Here is a 14369-nt window from a genome sequence, read left to right as displayed (position 1 = left end):
GGGGAAGGCAGGTGGGTGGATTTGGAGGGATGTGGGTTGGTCTGTGGGTAGGAGTGGGGCAATTGCTGGGGGCGCTGTGGGTGTGGGGGACCTTGTGTGGGGGCTGCTCAGGAAGGGTGGGTCCCCTGGCCCCCTCAAGGTGCAGCCCCCCCCCCCCCCCCCGCCCAGGGTCACAGCTCCACCCTGGAGGGCCACAGCCCCTACCCTCACAGGGCCCCTGCCCAGGGCCCATAACTAACCTTTAACAGCAGCAGCGGGGGGATCATGTGCCAAGCCCAGCTTGGTTTTGCCGTCCCTGGGACTGCTCTTGTTGCTTAGCCAGCCTGGTCTTTTGGCAGCAGGACCTGGCGTAGGACGCGGGGACCATGTGCCAGGCCCAGCTGGGTTCTGGGGCCCCTCTGCAGCCCAGCCGGGCTGGGCCCAGATCCCTGAGGCTCGCTAGTCTTGCTTTGCACTGGAGCGGGTAGCACGGCTCTGGGAAGCATGCACAGGAGCCGTGCCTCCCGGAGCCCTGTGACCCGCTCCAGTGCAAAGCCAAACTAGCAAGCCTCCAGGGATCTGGGCCAGGTCCTCACCCTCCCCCCCCCCCCTTACCTCGGACAGTGCTGGGGGAAGCAGGAATACAAAGAGATGCTCTGGCCAAAACCAGAGTGTCTCTTTTGGAGGACTGGCTCTGGGCACAGTCTTGAACCGTGCCTTGCTCTGCTGTATTGCGGAGTGTGTTTTTTAGACCCCTGGATATCCATGGGTCTATTTTCTCCCCGTGCTGCAAACTTGCAGCACGGGGAACATTTTTTCATTCTTGCATGTGCCTGTTGCCTTCCCTCAAAGGGGTTTGAGGCGCGGCAACAGGCACATGTGTGCTTGTCTGAACGCGCCCAACGTGTAGGGAGAGCAGAGAGCATCTTCTTCAACAGAGTAAGCAGACACCACTGTGGGCCAGGCGTTCAGCTGAGACCCAGTGGCTGGAGTTGCTCATCTCAAGAGCTGCTCCTTTTTTTTGACACCAGGATAAAAGCAGGTTTGCTGAAGAGCTTGTAAGTTATGGAGGAGGTTCCGAAAACCTGTTCCTTGCTTTGGTGCTGGAATGGGAGGAGAGTGGGCACTCATCCATCTCCAAGTGCTGTGAGATGGGGCTGGGCAGTCAGAAAGTGTGTAGATGGGTCATGCCAGGGGAATGCTCAGTGTTGGAATAATAATTTAGTCCCCTGCTACAGCTCCCTCTCTTTTCTATCTCCAGGTGGCATTGCTGGTGGCATTGAAATCTGCATTACATTCCCCACTGAGTACGTGAAGACACAGCTCCAGCTAGATGAGAAGGCGCATCCACCGCGGTATGCTGGCATCGGTGAGTCTGCAGGTTTGGAGTTGCCTGGCCATGGGATGGGGGAGTCTGCCTGGATCGTGAGCCCATGGAGCCACTGCAGTCGGGTGGGTGCTCCTCTTCCTCTGTAGCTTCATGCTGGCTTCATGGGGACTGCAGTCCGTATCTGCCTCTGAGCTGGAAGGGGCCCTAGTATTCCCCTGCCACCAAGAAACCCTTCCATTGTTGTGGTATGTCTAGAACAGATCCCTGCAGTCTCTCAAGCTTAAATGTCCACCAGTAACCAACCTTAGAGGCCTCTCGGTTAGATGAGATCTTCCCCCAGTGCATCGCATCACATATCATGCAAGGCACCTGGGAGCCAGTGTATGCATTAGGCAAGGCTCCAAGCCAGTGTGTGCATTAGGCAAGTGCAGGCTGCATCAGAACAAAGGAGCTGGAGGAGTCCCAGGCATGATGGCTTCTTTTCCAGGCCAGATAGAGCTGCAGGAGTCCTTGACTAGCAGAACCAAAACTTCCTGCTGGGGTCCAGGCCACTTGCTGCATGGTGTCAGTACTGGGCACTGCTGCTGGCCCTCTGACCCTTCTCCCAGCTGAGATTTAGACAGCCAGCCAGGCAGTGGCTGGCAAGGCAGGCTGAGGTCAGGGCAGAGTATGTGGTTCCAAAGCTGCTGGTTCTGTGTTTGGATTGGAGCTGTGCTCCCAAGGACCTGTGGAGATGTCAGCCCATGACTCGCTCCAAGTCCAGCTGAAAAGTAGCTCTGCAACCCAGTGCTTCCACCTGCTGTTGCAGGTGCTCCTTTGTCCAGCACGTCGCTGCAGTTGCAGGCAATGTCCTGCTGCATGTGCGTCCCAGCAGAGCCCGTGTGCTGGGAGTCATGAGCAGTCAGCCATATGCCAGAGACCTTGCTGCATGTGACTTTTAACCTCACCTGTAGAGGCCACGACTTCCGTGCTCTGCCATGTGGCCCACATCCGTTAACTGCAGGCAAGGTTGGTTCCTCAGCTCACTGGCTGTAGGTATTAGCTGATGTGAGCACGTTCACTGGCCGGTGTCTAAAGGTCTCTGATGGAGCATTTGCAGCCGGCTTTTCACATTACCCCCAGCTCTTCTTTCTTGCCCCTATGAACATCCATAGCACTGGGGATGGTGAGGGCAGTGCCTGGCCTGGTGGGGGTGCTGCCATGTCAGCTTGAAGAGGTGACCAAACCTTTTGGTCCATGCCATTTTCCCTAGCGGACTGTGTGAAGCAGACTGTGCGTGACCATGGAGTAAAGGGGCTGTACCGAGGTCTCAGCTCGCTGGTGTATGGCTCCATACCCAAAGCTGCTGTGAGGTAAGGAGCTCCAGGGATGGTTTTCTCTTGGTGGGTGGGGGCTGGGGTGTTGAGATGGCTCTGGATGATGTCCAGCCAGTTAGGCTGGCTGCAGCAGTATGTATTTGAGGCCCAGTGGATTAACATTACCCATGTGTGTGAGCTGGCTGTCCCCAGCTGACTTGGACACCACTGTGGAGGTCCTTATGGTCTCCCTTACTCCCACGAGTCTCCCAGACCAAGTGGAGCAAACCCCCAAAGAGATCCCTTGGAATCTCCATGGGAAAATTGTCCTCCTTGCCTTGTGGCACTTTGGGGCTGTTGCCCTGGCCAGGGTTAGCACTGCAGAAGGAAGAAATGCAAAGCCGGGTCTGTGCTGTCCTAGCACCCAAGGCCTCCTGCCTTCCAGGCACCTCTCCTGGCTGGCTGTGGATGTACATCCCCTGAAGGAGCTGCAGAGTAGGGTCTGTCCCTAGAGCCCTGAGCAACTCTGAGAGCAGAGGAGCTTCTCGGGCATGTGGTTCTCTCCATAATAACAATGTGTGCAGTGTTGTTGGGACAAATGGTGAGGGAACAGAGGGGTGACGGGGCACGTCACTAGGGCGGCTCGCTCTCGGTGAGCTGTTCCTGTACAGTGCTTCAATCCCCCAGAAGACAGCAAGGTTGTGGCCCTATGTGCCCTTCACCTTTTGGGCCAGCCTGAGAAAACAATCCAGAGCTGCGGCAGAGAGCCATGCCAGAGGTGCTGGCTCAAAGAGCGGTTTGAGTAGCTTGTTCTTCACCCCTTCTCTGTGCCACCTCCATGAGGTGACTTTTTCTCCAGTGATGTAAAGCAGTATGTTTGCAATTGGCCAGTTCTCCTGGTGTGGCAACATGAGGTCGTGAATCAGGAAGGAAGGAGGCTGGATGAGATGCTGGGGCTGGCAAGACTGGCCCTGGCAGAGGCTGCTGCGTCTTTGTTTCTACTTGTCACTGATAGCCGTCAGTAGTCCCAGCCTGGTGCCTGGCCCCATCCCCTTGGCTTGTTGGGAGATTTGCACCTGGCTTTCCCGGGGGACTGTTTAGAAACAGGTGCAGCTGGCAAAGGAGAAGGGCCTGAGGGTCTGCATATGATGGATGCAGGGGAGGCCAGGCAGTGGCATGGCATTAGGGAGGGGCCAGGCCAGGGAAGCCCTTCTTATGGCCTCTCTCCACCTCGATACTGAGCAGGAATAGGGAGTGAATCCCATTTGAAGGGCCCCAGCTGCCCCCAGCTCTGTGCCCACCATCTAGCTCTCTGCAGGGTCCAGCAAGTTTCGCATCTGTGGCCTTTCTCCCCTGCCAGGTTCGGCATGTTCGAGTTCCTCAGCAACCAGATGAGAGATGAGCAGGGGAAGCTGGACAGCACGCGCAGCCTCTTCTGTGGGTTGGGAGCTGGGGTGGCAGAGGCAGTCATGGTGGTGTGTCCCATGGAGACCATTAAGGTACAGCAGAGACCTGCAAGCCTACATAGGGGCCTACACAGAGGGGAGCTCTTTGCTGCCCCTGGGATGTTCTGGGAATGAGTCGGAGCAGGAGGGAAGAGGCTGGGAAGACTTGCATGTTTGGAGGAAGCTTTTGCCCTGATACCTGCTGCATGACCTAGAGCTCAAGCTAGTAAACCACTTCCAAACACTGGGAGCAGTGCATTGGCCAAACTCAGCTTTTCTGCTGTGGCCAAGAATGGAGTTGTGCTTTGCTGAAGATGAAATGACTACGGCCTTCTGATGAGCCCTAGTGGTGAGAAGTGGGATTTTCAAGAGCAGGCTTTCCCTAGAGGGACTTCCTTGTGGATGGACGGTGCAGGCAACCCCTGTTTAGCGCTCTTAACTGGTTCTGGAGAAACCAAGCGCTAAGTGAAACAGCGTTAAGCAAAACCCATTTCCCCATAGGATTTAGTGTAAATAAAGATAATTGGTTTTCGCACCACCTGCCAGCCCTGGCCAGGTTGCTCCCAGCAAGACACCACGTGGGCTGTACCAGGGAAGGCCTCAGCTCTTCCTGGCCTCATTGTTCCCCTGCTGTGATGGCCCCTGCTGGCCCACACCTACCGGCTGCCAGAGCACCTGTGCATGCCCCCAGCCACCCATCCATGGGGCGCAGAGTAAGCAGTAGGGCCACCTACCTGTCCATGCCCTGCTTTGCCCACTGGGGGTTCCCTCCAGGCCCACCACCACTGGGATGAGCCGCCACCACCAAATTTGCTGCAGGCTCGAGACGGCTTCTGTGCCCCACGGGTGTGTGACCTGAAGCAAAACAGCATGGGCTGCAGCCCGGGGGTGGGAGAGCTCTGTGGGCTTGGCTTGCACTGGCTCAGGCTCTGCACTGCTGCCAGCCCTGGCCTTGGGCCCCGTGCTCCTGCTGGCTCAGCCCCTGTGCTAATGCGCCCCACCCACCGCTTCTCGCTGCCGCTCCAGCGCCACGTGCCAGAGCAGACCCTGCACGCCTGGGCTCCAAGCTCACGCCGCCTGGCCCCTCACCCTCCCCTTCTCACTGCTACCACTCCTCCCTGCCCACTCCAGCACCACATGCCGGAGCAGACCCCAGGCTTCTACCACCCCTCCCTGGGCTCCCACCGGCTGCCACTTGCCACTTCCCTCACCACCATGGCCACTGCTTCTCCCACCCCCATGCTGAGCGTTATAACGAAGCGCTCAGTGCTGAGTGAAACTAGATAGGTATATTAAATGAGCACGATAACGAAACCTCTTTAAGTGAGGGTTGCCTGTATTCACTAGAACTCAGACTGGATTTGACTTTCTTGGCCTACCTCTCCCGTGCTGGCAGACTTGTTTAGGGGCTTGACCCCAGAACCTGACACTCAACATACTAACATGAACAGCAATAATGCAAAAAGCATGGCCAAGTACCTCAGTCAGTGGCAAGCTGCTCCACGCTCTGAAGCTATTTCTCTCTCAACTCTTTCCCCATGTGCTGGGCTCAGTTTTCCTTCCTCACTTTGACACCCAGATCCAACATCTCCTGTGAAGCATGGGCTGCAAACAGGAATTTAACTGCAAAATATGTCCCTGTAAATGGTAACTGGGCACAAAGGCATCCTGTAGTGTGTGATATTATGTCTGAAACCCAGGCTGGACAATTGGCCAGAGGAATCATGACCACCTCCTGCCTCTCCCTGAGAGGAGGTTGAGAACACAGTGTGCTGTCACTCAGATGATTTGGGACCCTGGAGGCTGTTCTTGGCTCTGCCACTGACCTTGCTGAATGACTTAAGTGAATCGCATGCAGAAAAACTAGAAATCTTGGTTCCAAAATGATACCATTTATTAGACCAATATTTATTAGGTGAATCACTTCACCCCTCTGCCTCAACTCTCCCATGTGGGAAGCAATTGTTACTAATGTATTTAAGACCTCACAGGTGATCAGTAGGTTCAGTTGTGATCTGGTGACATGAGTTAGTAATACCCACCCTCCTGTCCATCCCTGGACTTCCAGATTCTCTTCAACAGGTTGCTACCTTTGTACATTTTGGGTATTCCTCAGCTGAAATCATTCTGGGTAAGGCAAATGTCTAGACTGCAGGGTGCTCTTCCTGACTGGCCTCCATTAGTGCTTGCACATGGGTAGATACAGAGTTTTAGCCCTGCACTGCTGAATTCCCAAGCAAAGCACAGCTGCTGGACATCTGGGTGGGGGTGCTGAGACTCCTGTAGTTCTGGGATACCCAAGGGGGGGGGGGTCTCTCTACATCCTGGTGGGGCTTCATGGCAAGCTCTAATTTTTTTTTTCCACCCCCCCCGCAGGTGAAGTTTATCCATGACCAATGCTCCCCCAAGCCCAAGTACCATGGTTTCTTCCATGGTGTGCGGGAGATTGTCCGTGAGCAAGGTGAGTGAGGTCTCTGGAGCAGGGTAGCAAGGAAGGGGAGACCAAATGACAGGTGGCTGTAGCTTTCTGGCAGCTCACCAAAGCCATGCAGACTTCACCCCTGCAGCCAGTGTGAACTTGAACATCACATCCTGCACAAATCGACACTTTGTACCATCCTGTCCAAGCTAAATATATGTGTGAACCAAGCAGGTGGGACCCCAGGGGAAGATGGTGGCTGTTTGTGCCTGGTGTGCATGTGGAGAGGGAAGGGCTGTATTGTGGGGCTGAGGGCTGAGAGGCAGGGTGTTGTGGTGGTTTTGGATGAGCTGTTCTTGCTGCTGTGTCCTTCCCCTAATGTTGTCTCCATTTTGCTGCAGGTCTGAAGGGCACCTACCAGGGGCTGACAGCCACTGTCCTCAAGCAGGGATCCAACCAGGCCATTCGCTTCTTTGTCATGACCTCTCTTAAGAACTGGTACAAAGGTATGGGGACTCTGCTCTTCCCAGTACAGCTGCTGACTCCCAGCTTCTCTAGGCCAACCCCTGCCTCTGCACAGCTCCGGGAGCTCTGGCTACCATTGGCCAAGACTGTCTAAGATTTCCTGCATCAAAAGGAGTTTTTAGGCTTCTTCCAGCCTCCCCTGAGCTTCAATCCTTCCCTCAAACAAGAATGCCCCCCTCTCCGTCTCTGCAGCTTTGCTTCTACTGGATGGAGAAAGGGACAGTGCAGAGGTGGGGAGAAGAGGAGCCCAGGGACTTCAAAACATAAGCCAGCAGGAGCAGTGGAACAGGCCCCCCTCCCATGCTGTGCTCTGCCTTCTCACATCTGCTTGCTGCATCATTCAGGCTCCCTCATCGTACTTCCAGGGCTCCCTCATCATATTTCCAGGGTTCCTGTGGACACTTGGATCTACACAGAACTGAGCCACCAGGAGTTACTTTCTCACCCCTGCACTCCAGACCAGTGTGCCAGGGCCTCCTGCTCTCCAGGCCCTGAGTCCAGTAGGATCTTAGGGGCTCTGTGAGCTTTCAAGTCTCTGTAAATGCCAGTCGGCCTCAAATGGCTGCACCAGCTCCTGCCTGTTGCTGGTGTCTGCAGAAAGCTTGTCTCTGGTCCCTGCAGCCCTGTTGTGTCCCCAAAGGCATCATGACTCCTGCTTGTTGGGGCCCAAACTAGTACTGCTCTGGGTTGCCACCCAAGCCTTTCAGAGCCTGCACAGCCATTATGTGCAGAAGGATTTGGTGATGTCCCTTCCCTTGCTTGGTTTCTAACCATCTTTGTCCTATGTTTCTCTTCTCTTCAACCTTCTCCCACCCACCTTCTCTTGCTGTCCCCTCAACACCTGGCCCCTTCCTCTTCCCAGGGGATGATCCAAATAAGGTCATTAACCCCTTTATCACTGGTGTGTTTGGGGCCACTGCTGGAGCTGCAAGCGTCTTTGGCAACACCCCGCTGGATGTGGTGAAAACCAGGATGCAGGTACAGTGTGTAGTCACAACTCCTTGGCACTTACTGAGAGCCTGCTGTTGGCCTCCCTACCCACAGTGATGTATACCTGTTCAGGGCCCATTGGCCAAGTGTAGAAATGGCAGCACAGGGAACTGCTGTACAAAAGAAGAGCAGGGGCCAAGAGCATTCCCCATGACAGTCCTTCAACACTGGTGCCTTTGGGTGGTCATGTCCATACTAGCTGAACTGTTTTGGATTTAGGGCTAGTGTAGTTTCGTCTGATAGCCCTGGCTGTAAGTGACACTGCCCTCTGGGTACCTTTTTGTGCTGCTCCTTGAAGGAGAGGTTCACGGGAGATTTGCCAAGCTGTGGTTCGGGTTGCCCTGAATAGCGGTGGCCGTACCTTTGGCCCATTGTGTATAATTTGTGTGGACATGAGTTCTATGCCAGGGAAACCACAGGATGGTGAACACGACTGGTGTAGGCCCCAGGTTCCCTTGCCTAGGAATGAGTTTTCTATTAACCTACCCCAGGGCTGTGATGTCAGTGTTTGACCCTTCTCTCTTACTTCCTTTAGGGGCTGGAAGCGCACAAATACAAGAGCACCTGGGACTGTGCCTACAAGATCATGAAATACGAAGGGCCCCTGGCGTGAGTCCTGTGTCTTGTCTCCTTTTGGTGTGAGGGCAGCACGGGTGCTTGGGGCTCTGAAAGAGGCGGAGGAGGGTGGTGTTGAGAACAATCCCTCCACCACAATCCAGTGCCACTGGCAAAGCAGCTGAACAGAGGAACAGGTGTCAGCTTGGGGTTCCTGGTTAACAGGCATCTGCTTCTGGGATTTGGAGGCTGAGAAGCCTCTGGGCCTGTGTGTATGGGAGGCTTGTCCCTGGTTGTAAGGGGCAGTCTAAAAAAGACAACAGGGTGAATAGAAGGGGCAGGGAGTAGGTGTGGTCTGGGTGTGAGCTGCTCAGCAGAGATGTAGAAGGCTGGAAGGATAGGGAAGGGAGTGGGGAGCAAGTAAGGATTTTATTAGCTTTTGTGCAAGTGACGCCAGCCTGTGGGCTACGATGAAATTTTCTGGCTTGCACCAGCTGAGGAACTGGTCCAGAACCTCCAGAGAAGCTGAGCCAGCTGGGTAGAAGAGATCCTGCTTCACAGCTGTTAGTAGAAGCCCCTGGTCAGGGTACTTGAAAGTTTGTCATTGCTGATTTTGAAATTCCTTTTGGAGTTCCCTGGCCTGGAGGGAGCTCCTCCATAACACCTTGCTGCCAGCAGGGACCAGGACACATGCAGCTCACAACTTATGGTGGAGGGGTTGAGCTGGAGAGCAGGGTGAGGTGTCATAGTCCTGGCCTTTCCTGCTCCACCAAAGGAAGCCCAGGTACTACCTCACTCCAGTCTGCCAGGCTCCCTGCTCACCCCTTGCCTCTCCCCTGCTGACAGGTTCTACAAGGGCACCGTCCCGCGCCTGGGTCGGGTCTGTCTGGACGTGGCGATTGTCTTTGTCATCTATGATGAAGTGGTCAAGCTCCTCAACAAGGTGTGGAAGACGGACTGAGCCCATGGCTCCGGGCAGTGGCACCGCCTTCACCTCTGCCAGGCCACAGCTGGAGAAGGATGACCAACCCCAGAGGAACCAGAGGGACACTTCACCAGAGGCGGTGCTGGGGGCTCAAGTCTCCCATGTGTGTGCAGGCAGGGGAAGCCACCCCATGTCCCCCTCCCCATCCCTTCTTTTAACAAACCCAGTGACCTTTATTTATAGGAATGAACTGTGGATAGGTTTAAATTATGGATTGTGCAATGCCATGATGGGGGGGAGGGGGAAATCTTATCTTCAAGCTTCACAGTGGCCAGCTGTGGCTGCTTGGAGGGGTGGGAGGAGCTAGGAGCTCGGTGCCCATGAGTGAGAAAGGCGCCACGGTTCTTCAGCTCAGAATTCAGCCAGTTTCCTTTTGCCTTTGGACCAAATTAGCCAGCAAGTAGCTTTCCACTGACAGGCACTGTTATGCCATGTCTATCCTAGCAGGCTGCACTGCACTGAGGGAGGCTGGGGGGCTTGTTGCATCCCCTGCCTTGCTGTGAGGGCCCTGGCTGTAGGGGAGCTCCCAGCTACTCCAGTGCCAGCCTCTAGATGCAGAAATTGCTAGAGGGGATGGTTTGGATCTCAGCCTATCTCCATCAGTGATGGGGAACCCCAGCCTGCTCTAGCAGACCTCATCCTTGCCTCAAGTGCAGCATTTCCCATTGGAAGGGGCAACTTAATGCTGTGTGGCCTATATTGGCTGTTTTGCCTCTGGAAGCTGGGGGGTGTCACAGGGCAGCCAGTGTTGGTTTGTCCCTCCCCTCTGAGCCAGATCCAGTATGACCCATGGCCTTAAATCTGTTCTGAGCACGCCCGCCCTCCTGTCAGCTCTGCCAGGCCAGCAGCATCCCTTGGAGGAGAATGGAGAATCCATTCTGCACCGCCTCTCCTTGTAGTTGAGGGCAGACAGCATGCCCTGTCCTGTCCTCCCCTCTCACCGTTGGCATCTGGCAGAGCTGTTGCAGGCCTGGCACATCCCTGACTCTCCAGCCCAGACATGTAACATTCTGGTATGGACCGAAGGCACCCATGCCACTGGGTCTCAGTGAAGTTTTGGTTTTCATTGCTGAGGAAACATCCTCAGAACAACCAGAACCTGCAGCACCTCTGCTGAAGCCCCTCTGTTTACAATTTGAAGGTGTGAGGGTGGGGCAAGAGCACAGGTGACACCCTCTTGCCTTACGCTTGGCCTTTGTACCACTCGCGAGGAGGCCCTTTCCCTCATTAGGGCATTCCTTCTTGTGCATTCCTGCCTCCTGCCCCCTTTCTGCTTCTCTGTTCCAGGTGATGAGGGCCATATAAGTACCTAGAGACTAAATGAACTCAATGTGGACCTAGTAAACACCTGCACTGTATCTGAAGAGAACTGTAGGTCTCTGCCCAGTGCCAAGTGCTCATAATGATTCCAGTCTGTTTGTGCCAAATTGTGTGTCTTGTCTATGATGGAGATGTGGGGGTCTCTCTGTTCAATGTTCTGTTGGTAACAAATACAGCCTTAATACTACCATACCAGAGGAGTTAGGAGAGTGTCACTCTCTGCTTCAAAGCCATGGAGACTTTTTTTTTCTATTACATTTTGTGTTCGCAACTTGAATAAAATCGAAAGCTCTTCTGAACGAAGCCTGAGCATGAAAAGCCAGCACACATCCCTACCAGGGTGCAAGTGCACTTGAGTGCGTGTTCAGTAGTTGACTACGCTATTCCACAGTATTGGTCCCGGACCTTGCAGCTCCAGCCACGTACATTACTGCAGCATTGGCAGCCTCTGGTGTGCCATGCATCTGCCGACAGTCACTGGCAGCTGCCCGCAGCACGGTTGTTTGCAGTGGTCTGGCTGGCCAGGGTGCACGCTGGCTCTCGGGGGAGTGCTATACAGGACGCCTGGTCAGGTGCTTTGTTCCTCTCTTGCTACTATTGTAGAACCCAAGGGTTCGTTTTGAAGCTTGTTGGGGTGGAGGGTGTTAGTATTGCACTTGAGGTTGAATGGTAGAGCAAGTCTTTCTCTTGCCATTGTCAAGGCCAAACTGGTGCTCTTTGGTGAGAGCATCCACAATAAACCAAAGTTTCCTGTTTAACAAGTCTCTCTTGGTTGCTGTGTATGGGCCAGTGGCATCCTGCCTCTGTGTGAAGACTTTGCTCACTGGATGTAAACTCCCCCTCTCCTGCCTTTCAGGTGAGCAAAGCCATCTGGAGTGAAGTCCTGGGTCTCAGGGCCCAGTCCCCGCAACCCCGTGTCACTGATGTGGTTGAGTACATAGAAACTGCCCCACTCTGTTGCTTTCAGGTCACTTGCTGAGGCTGTTTTAGCCCTCGTGTGGTGCAGTTTGGCTTACAGTACACAAATAGCCATGTGCTTCCCCTTCGGTTGCAGGGTATTTGCCCTGTTGCTGCCTTGACACCCCATGTGATGGCAAAGAGGTCAGGAGTTCCCACCCAGTCCACTCCTCTCCTGGCTGGGTAGTGAGATCTGGGGCCTGACGCTCGGTATGTGCCACAGGGTGAGGTCCTGAAGGGACTAATCACTACAGCATGTGGTGGACCAGTAGGGGCGCTCCTGTGTTGAGCCACCCACCTCCCTGTGCCCGACCACCTTCCAAGCTCCAAGTGCCTCCCTAGGGGCGCCTCATGTCTGGCTGCCCCCTTTCCTGGAGCACACTCACTAGCCCTGGGATAACGTGTGCTGCCACCACCCTGAGAAGGGACTGTCTCGGCCCTGTGTCCTTGGGCAAACACAGGCCTAATAGTCCTGTGGGTACTTGACCCAATACAGGCACTTGAGGCACTTCCCCAAATCGGGGCCAAAAAGGAAAGTCTCCCTTAGTCCACAGACCTAAGGGGCCTCTTAGGCATAATTTAGACCCACCCCTCAATAAGTCTCCTACACTGGTCACAAAGGAGAACTTTATTGATTACAGGGGTAGGGTGAAAATAGGGTACAAGATAGAGCAATATCATAGAAATCTCATAGAACAAAACAGTGTGGCTGAGGTAGCCTTTTGATCATGCATCTGAGTTACTGCCAGCTAGATATCTACCCAGATCTCCAGTAGCTTACTCACAAGCATCATCCCAAGGCTGTTGGTGATCCCCTCTGGAGGCAGGCCGTGCCTCACTCATGAGTCGTGGGGGCGAAAGCCAGTTTCCGATGGTAAAGCTCCTCTCTAAGTCTGAGTCCCCCGCAGGGCTGCTGCCCCCTCCTCCTGGGCAGTCTTAACTTATATAGCTCCTGTGATCTCATTCACCTGGTCCAATGGAGGCCAGCACCTGTTGGCTGTCGGCCAACCAATTTGAAATACATCACTAGTTGCCGGGCAGACTCTAGCCTACCAGGTAGAAGCCCCTCACCCAGGTAGCTGATACAAGTCAGTAGGCTGAGGGAGCAGGTGTCCCCCTCCCTCAGGAATGTAGCCAGCTCAGGTTACCTAAAGAGAGAGGGTAAAGGGATGTCTCTGCTGGGCCCATCCTCAATTTGTCACAGAGCAGAGATTTTTGGGGGAGAAACAAAGGTGGCTTCCTGCCACGCAGCACACCTTTCCTTAGGCTCCATAGACATGCCCAAAGGCCTGACCTGGGGAGCAGTCGGTTTCCTTGACTGGTGGCTGCCATGGCCTCGAAAGCAAGTCTGGGTTGGTTCTTCATACCTGCGGAGTTCAGTGTTGGGAGTGAGATCTGTGCCCTAATCGAAAACTAATGCAGGAAAAATGGTGGGGGGAAGGGCTGCTGAGTGGGGGAGGGATGGGGAGACATCTAGGGAGGGCTTTTCCCATGGGGGACTAATTAAGGTCCAATCCTCTGGGCCCAGTATGTTCATATATTATTTCTTATTTACTGACATCAGTCCCCAAAGGGAGCTGCCTCCTTTGACATGGCCAGGGTGCTCCCTGTAAGGACAGCATCAGCTTCTCTGTCCTTCGGCCTGTGACTAAGTCAGTGTGGGGATGCAGGCTGATGTGGGAGTGAGCAACACCGCTAGGGAGGAAGCTGAGCATGTCCTCTGGTTGGTTGGTTGGTCTGCTTTGTATCCTGGATACTCTCTAATCGCACAGGAGCGCAGTGCTGGTAGATTAAATGGGGGCTTGTGTCGGGTCACAATTCAGAATGCAGCAGGATCCTCTTCGCAAGACCAGGCCCTGTTGGGGATGGAGACGTGTCCTCTGCGGGGTCAGCCCCACATACCAGGGCCCCTTGCTGGGCAGTTATCCTCCCTTGTATTTCAGGAATCGCTTTGAGAACTAGGAGGCTTGCTAACTTTGGGTAACTGGGCCAAAGGGTAATGCCTTCCGTAGTTGGAACAGGGAGCAAAGGATAGCAGGGGGGTTGCTCCTGGCTTTCCTGTGCTTCCCAGAGATGTGAACTGTCTCCAGGACGGGGCTAGAATAGGAGGCTGTCAGCACTTCAGCAGCCCCCAGCTGGAAAAGAGAGGGAAGGATGATCTACCACAGAATTGGGAATGGCAGCATGTTCTGAGGAGGTGAACAGGGCGGACGGGGGAGGAATCCTCACATGTTGGTTTAAGCCCAGTCCAGACCATTTAGGGTGAAGCCTTGGGCTTTGCATCATCCCACCTCTGCCTCATGCAACTTCTTGCAGTGCTCTGAAGAGCTTGGTACTAGGGAAGACCCCAAGATGAGGCAGACCATGGGCTGGCTATGATGCTCCTGTGCCCCTGTGCACATGCTTGTACAAAAGAGCTGGCTCTGGTGGCCTAGTGCTAAATCCAGTGATGCCCTAACATACCATAGGCCCCAAACTACTGCAGACAATGCCTTTTGAGTGCTGCTTCTGACCTGTCAAAAGTCACTGTGCTCTCAGCCTTTGGGCGCTACTTACTATGAGGATCACT

The 14369-nt window shown here is 54.5% G+C and overlaps 1 protein-coding gene across 2 annotated transcripts in view; it reads left to right on the top strand.

The window, feature by feature from the left end:
* The window catches only part of SLC25A1 (solute carrier family 25 member 1), a 50726-nt gene extending 39128 nt beyond the window's left edge, over positions 1-11598 (top strand). For both annotated transcript variants that reach the window (XM_090063802.1, XM_090063801.1), the window contains exons 2-9: positions 1241-1348; positions 2562-2661; positions 3965-4103; positions 6426-6510; positions 6870-6974; positions 7856-7971; positions 8519-8592; positions 9385-11598. In XM_090063802.1, the coding sequence (XP_089919928.1) occupies positions 3972-4103; positions 6426-6510; positions 6870-6974; positions 7856-7971; positions 8519-8592; positions 9385-9499 (627 nt within the window). In that variant the 5' untranslated portion in view covers positions 1241-1348; positions 2562-2661; positions 3965-3971 and the 3' untranslated portion in view covers positions 9500-11598. The remainder of the gene's footprint in view (positions 1-1240; positions 1349-2561; positions 2662-3964; positions 4104-6425; positions 6511-6869; positions 6975-7855; positions 7972-8518; positions 8593-9384) is intronic.
* Positions 11599-14369: the final 2771 nt, after the last annotated feature.

This window comes from Crocodylus siamensis, chromosome 9, assembly GCF_052110815.1.
Source record: "Crocodylus siamensis isolate JL-2025a chromosome 9, ASM5211081v1, whole genome shotgun sequence".
Lineage (NCBI taxonomy): Eukaryota > Metazoa > Chordata > Crocodylia > Crocodylidae > Crocodylus > Crocodylus siamensis.
This window is presented reverse-complemented; position numbering and strand designations above follow the sequence as displayed.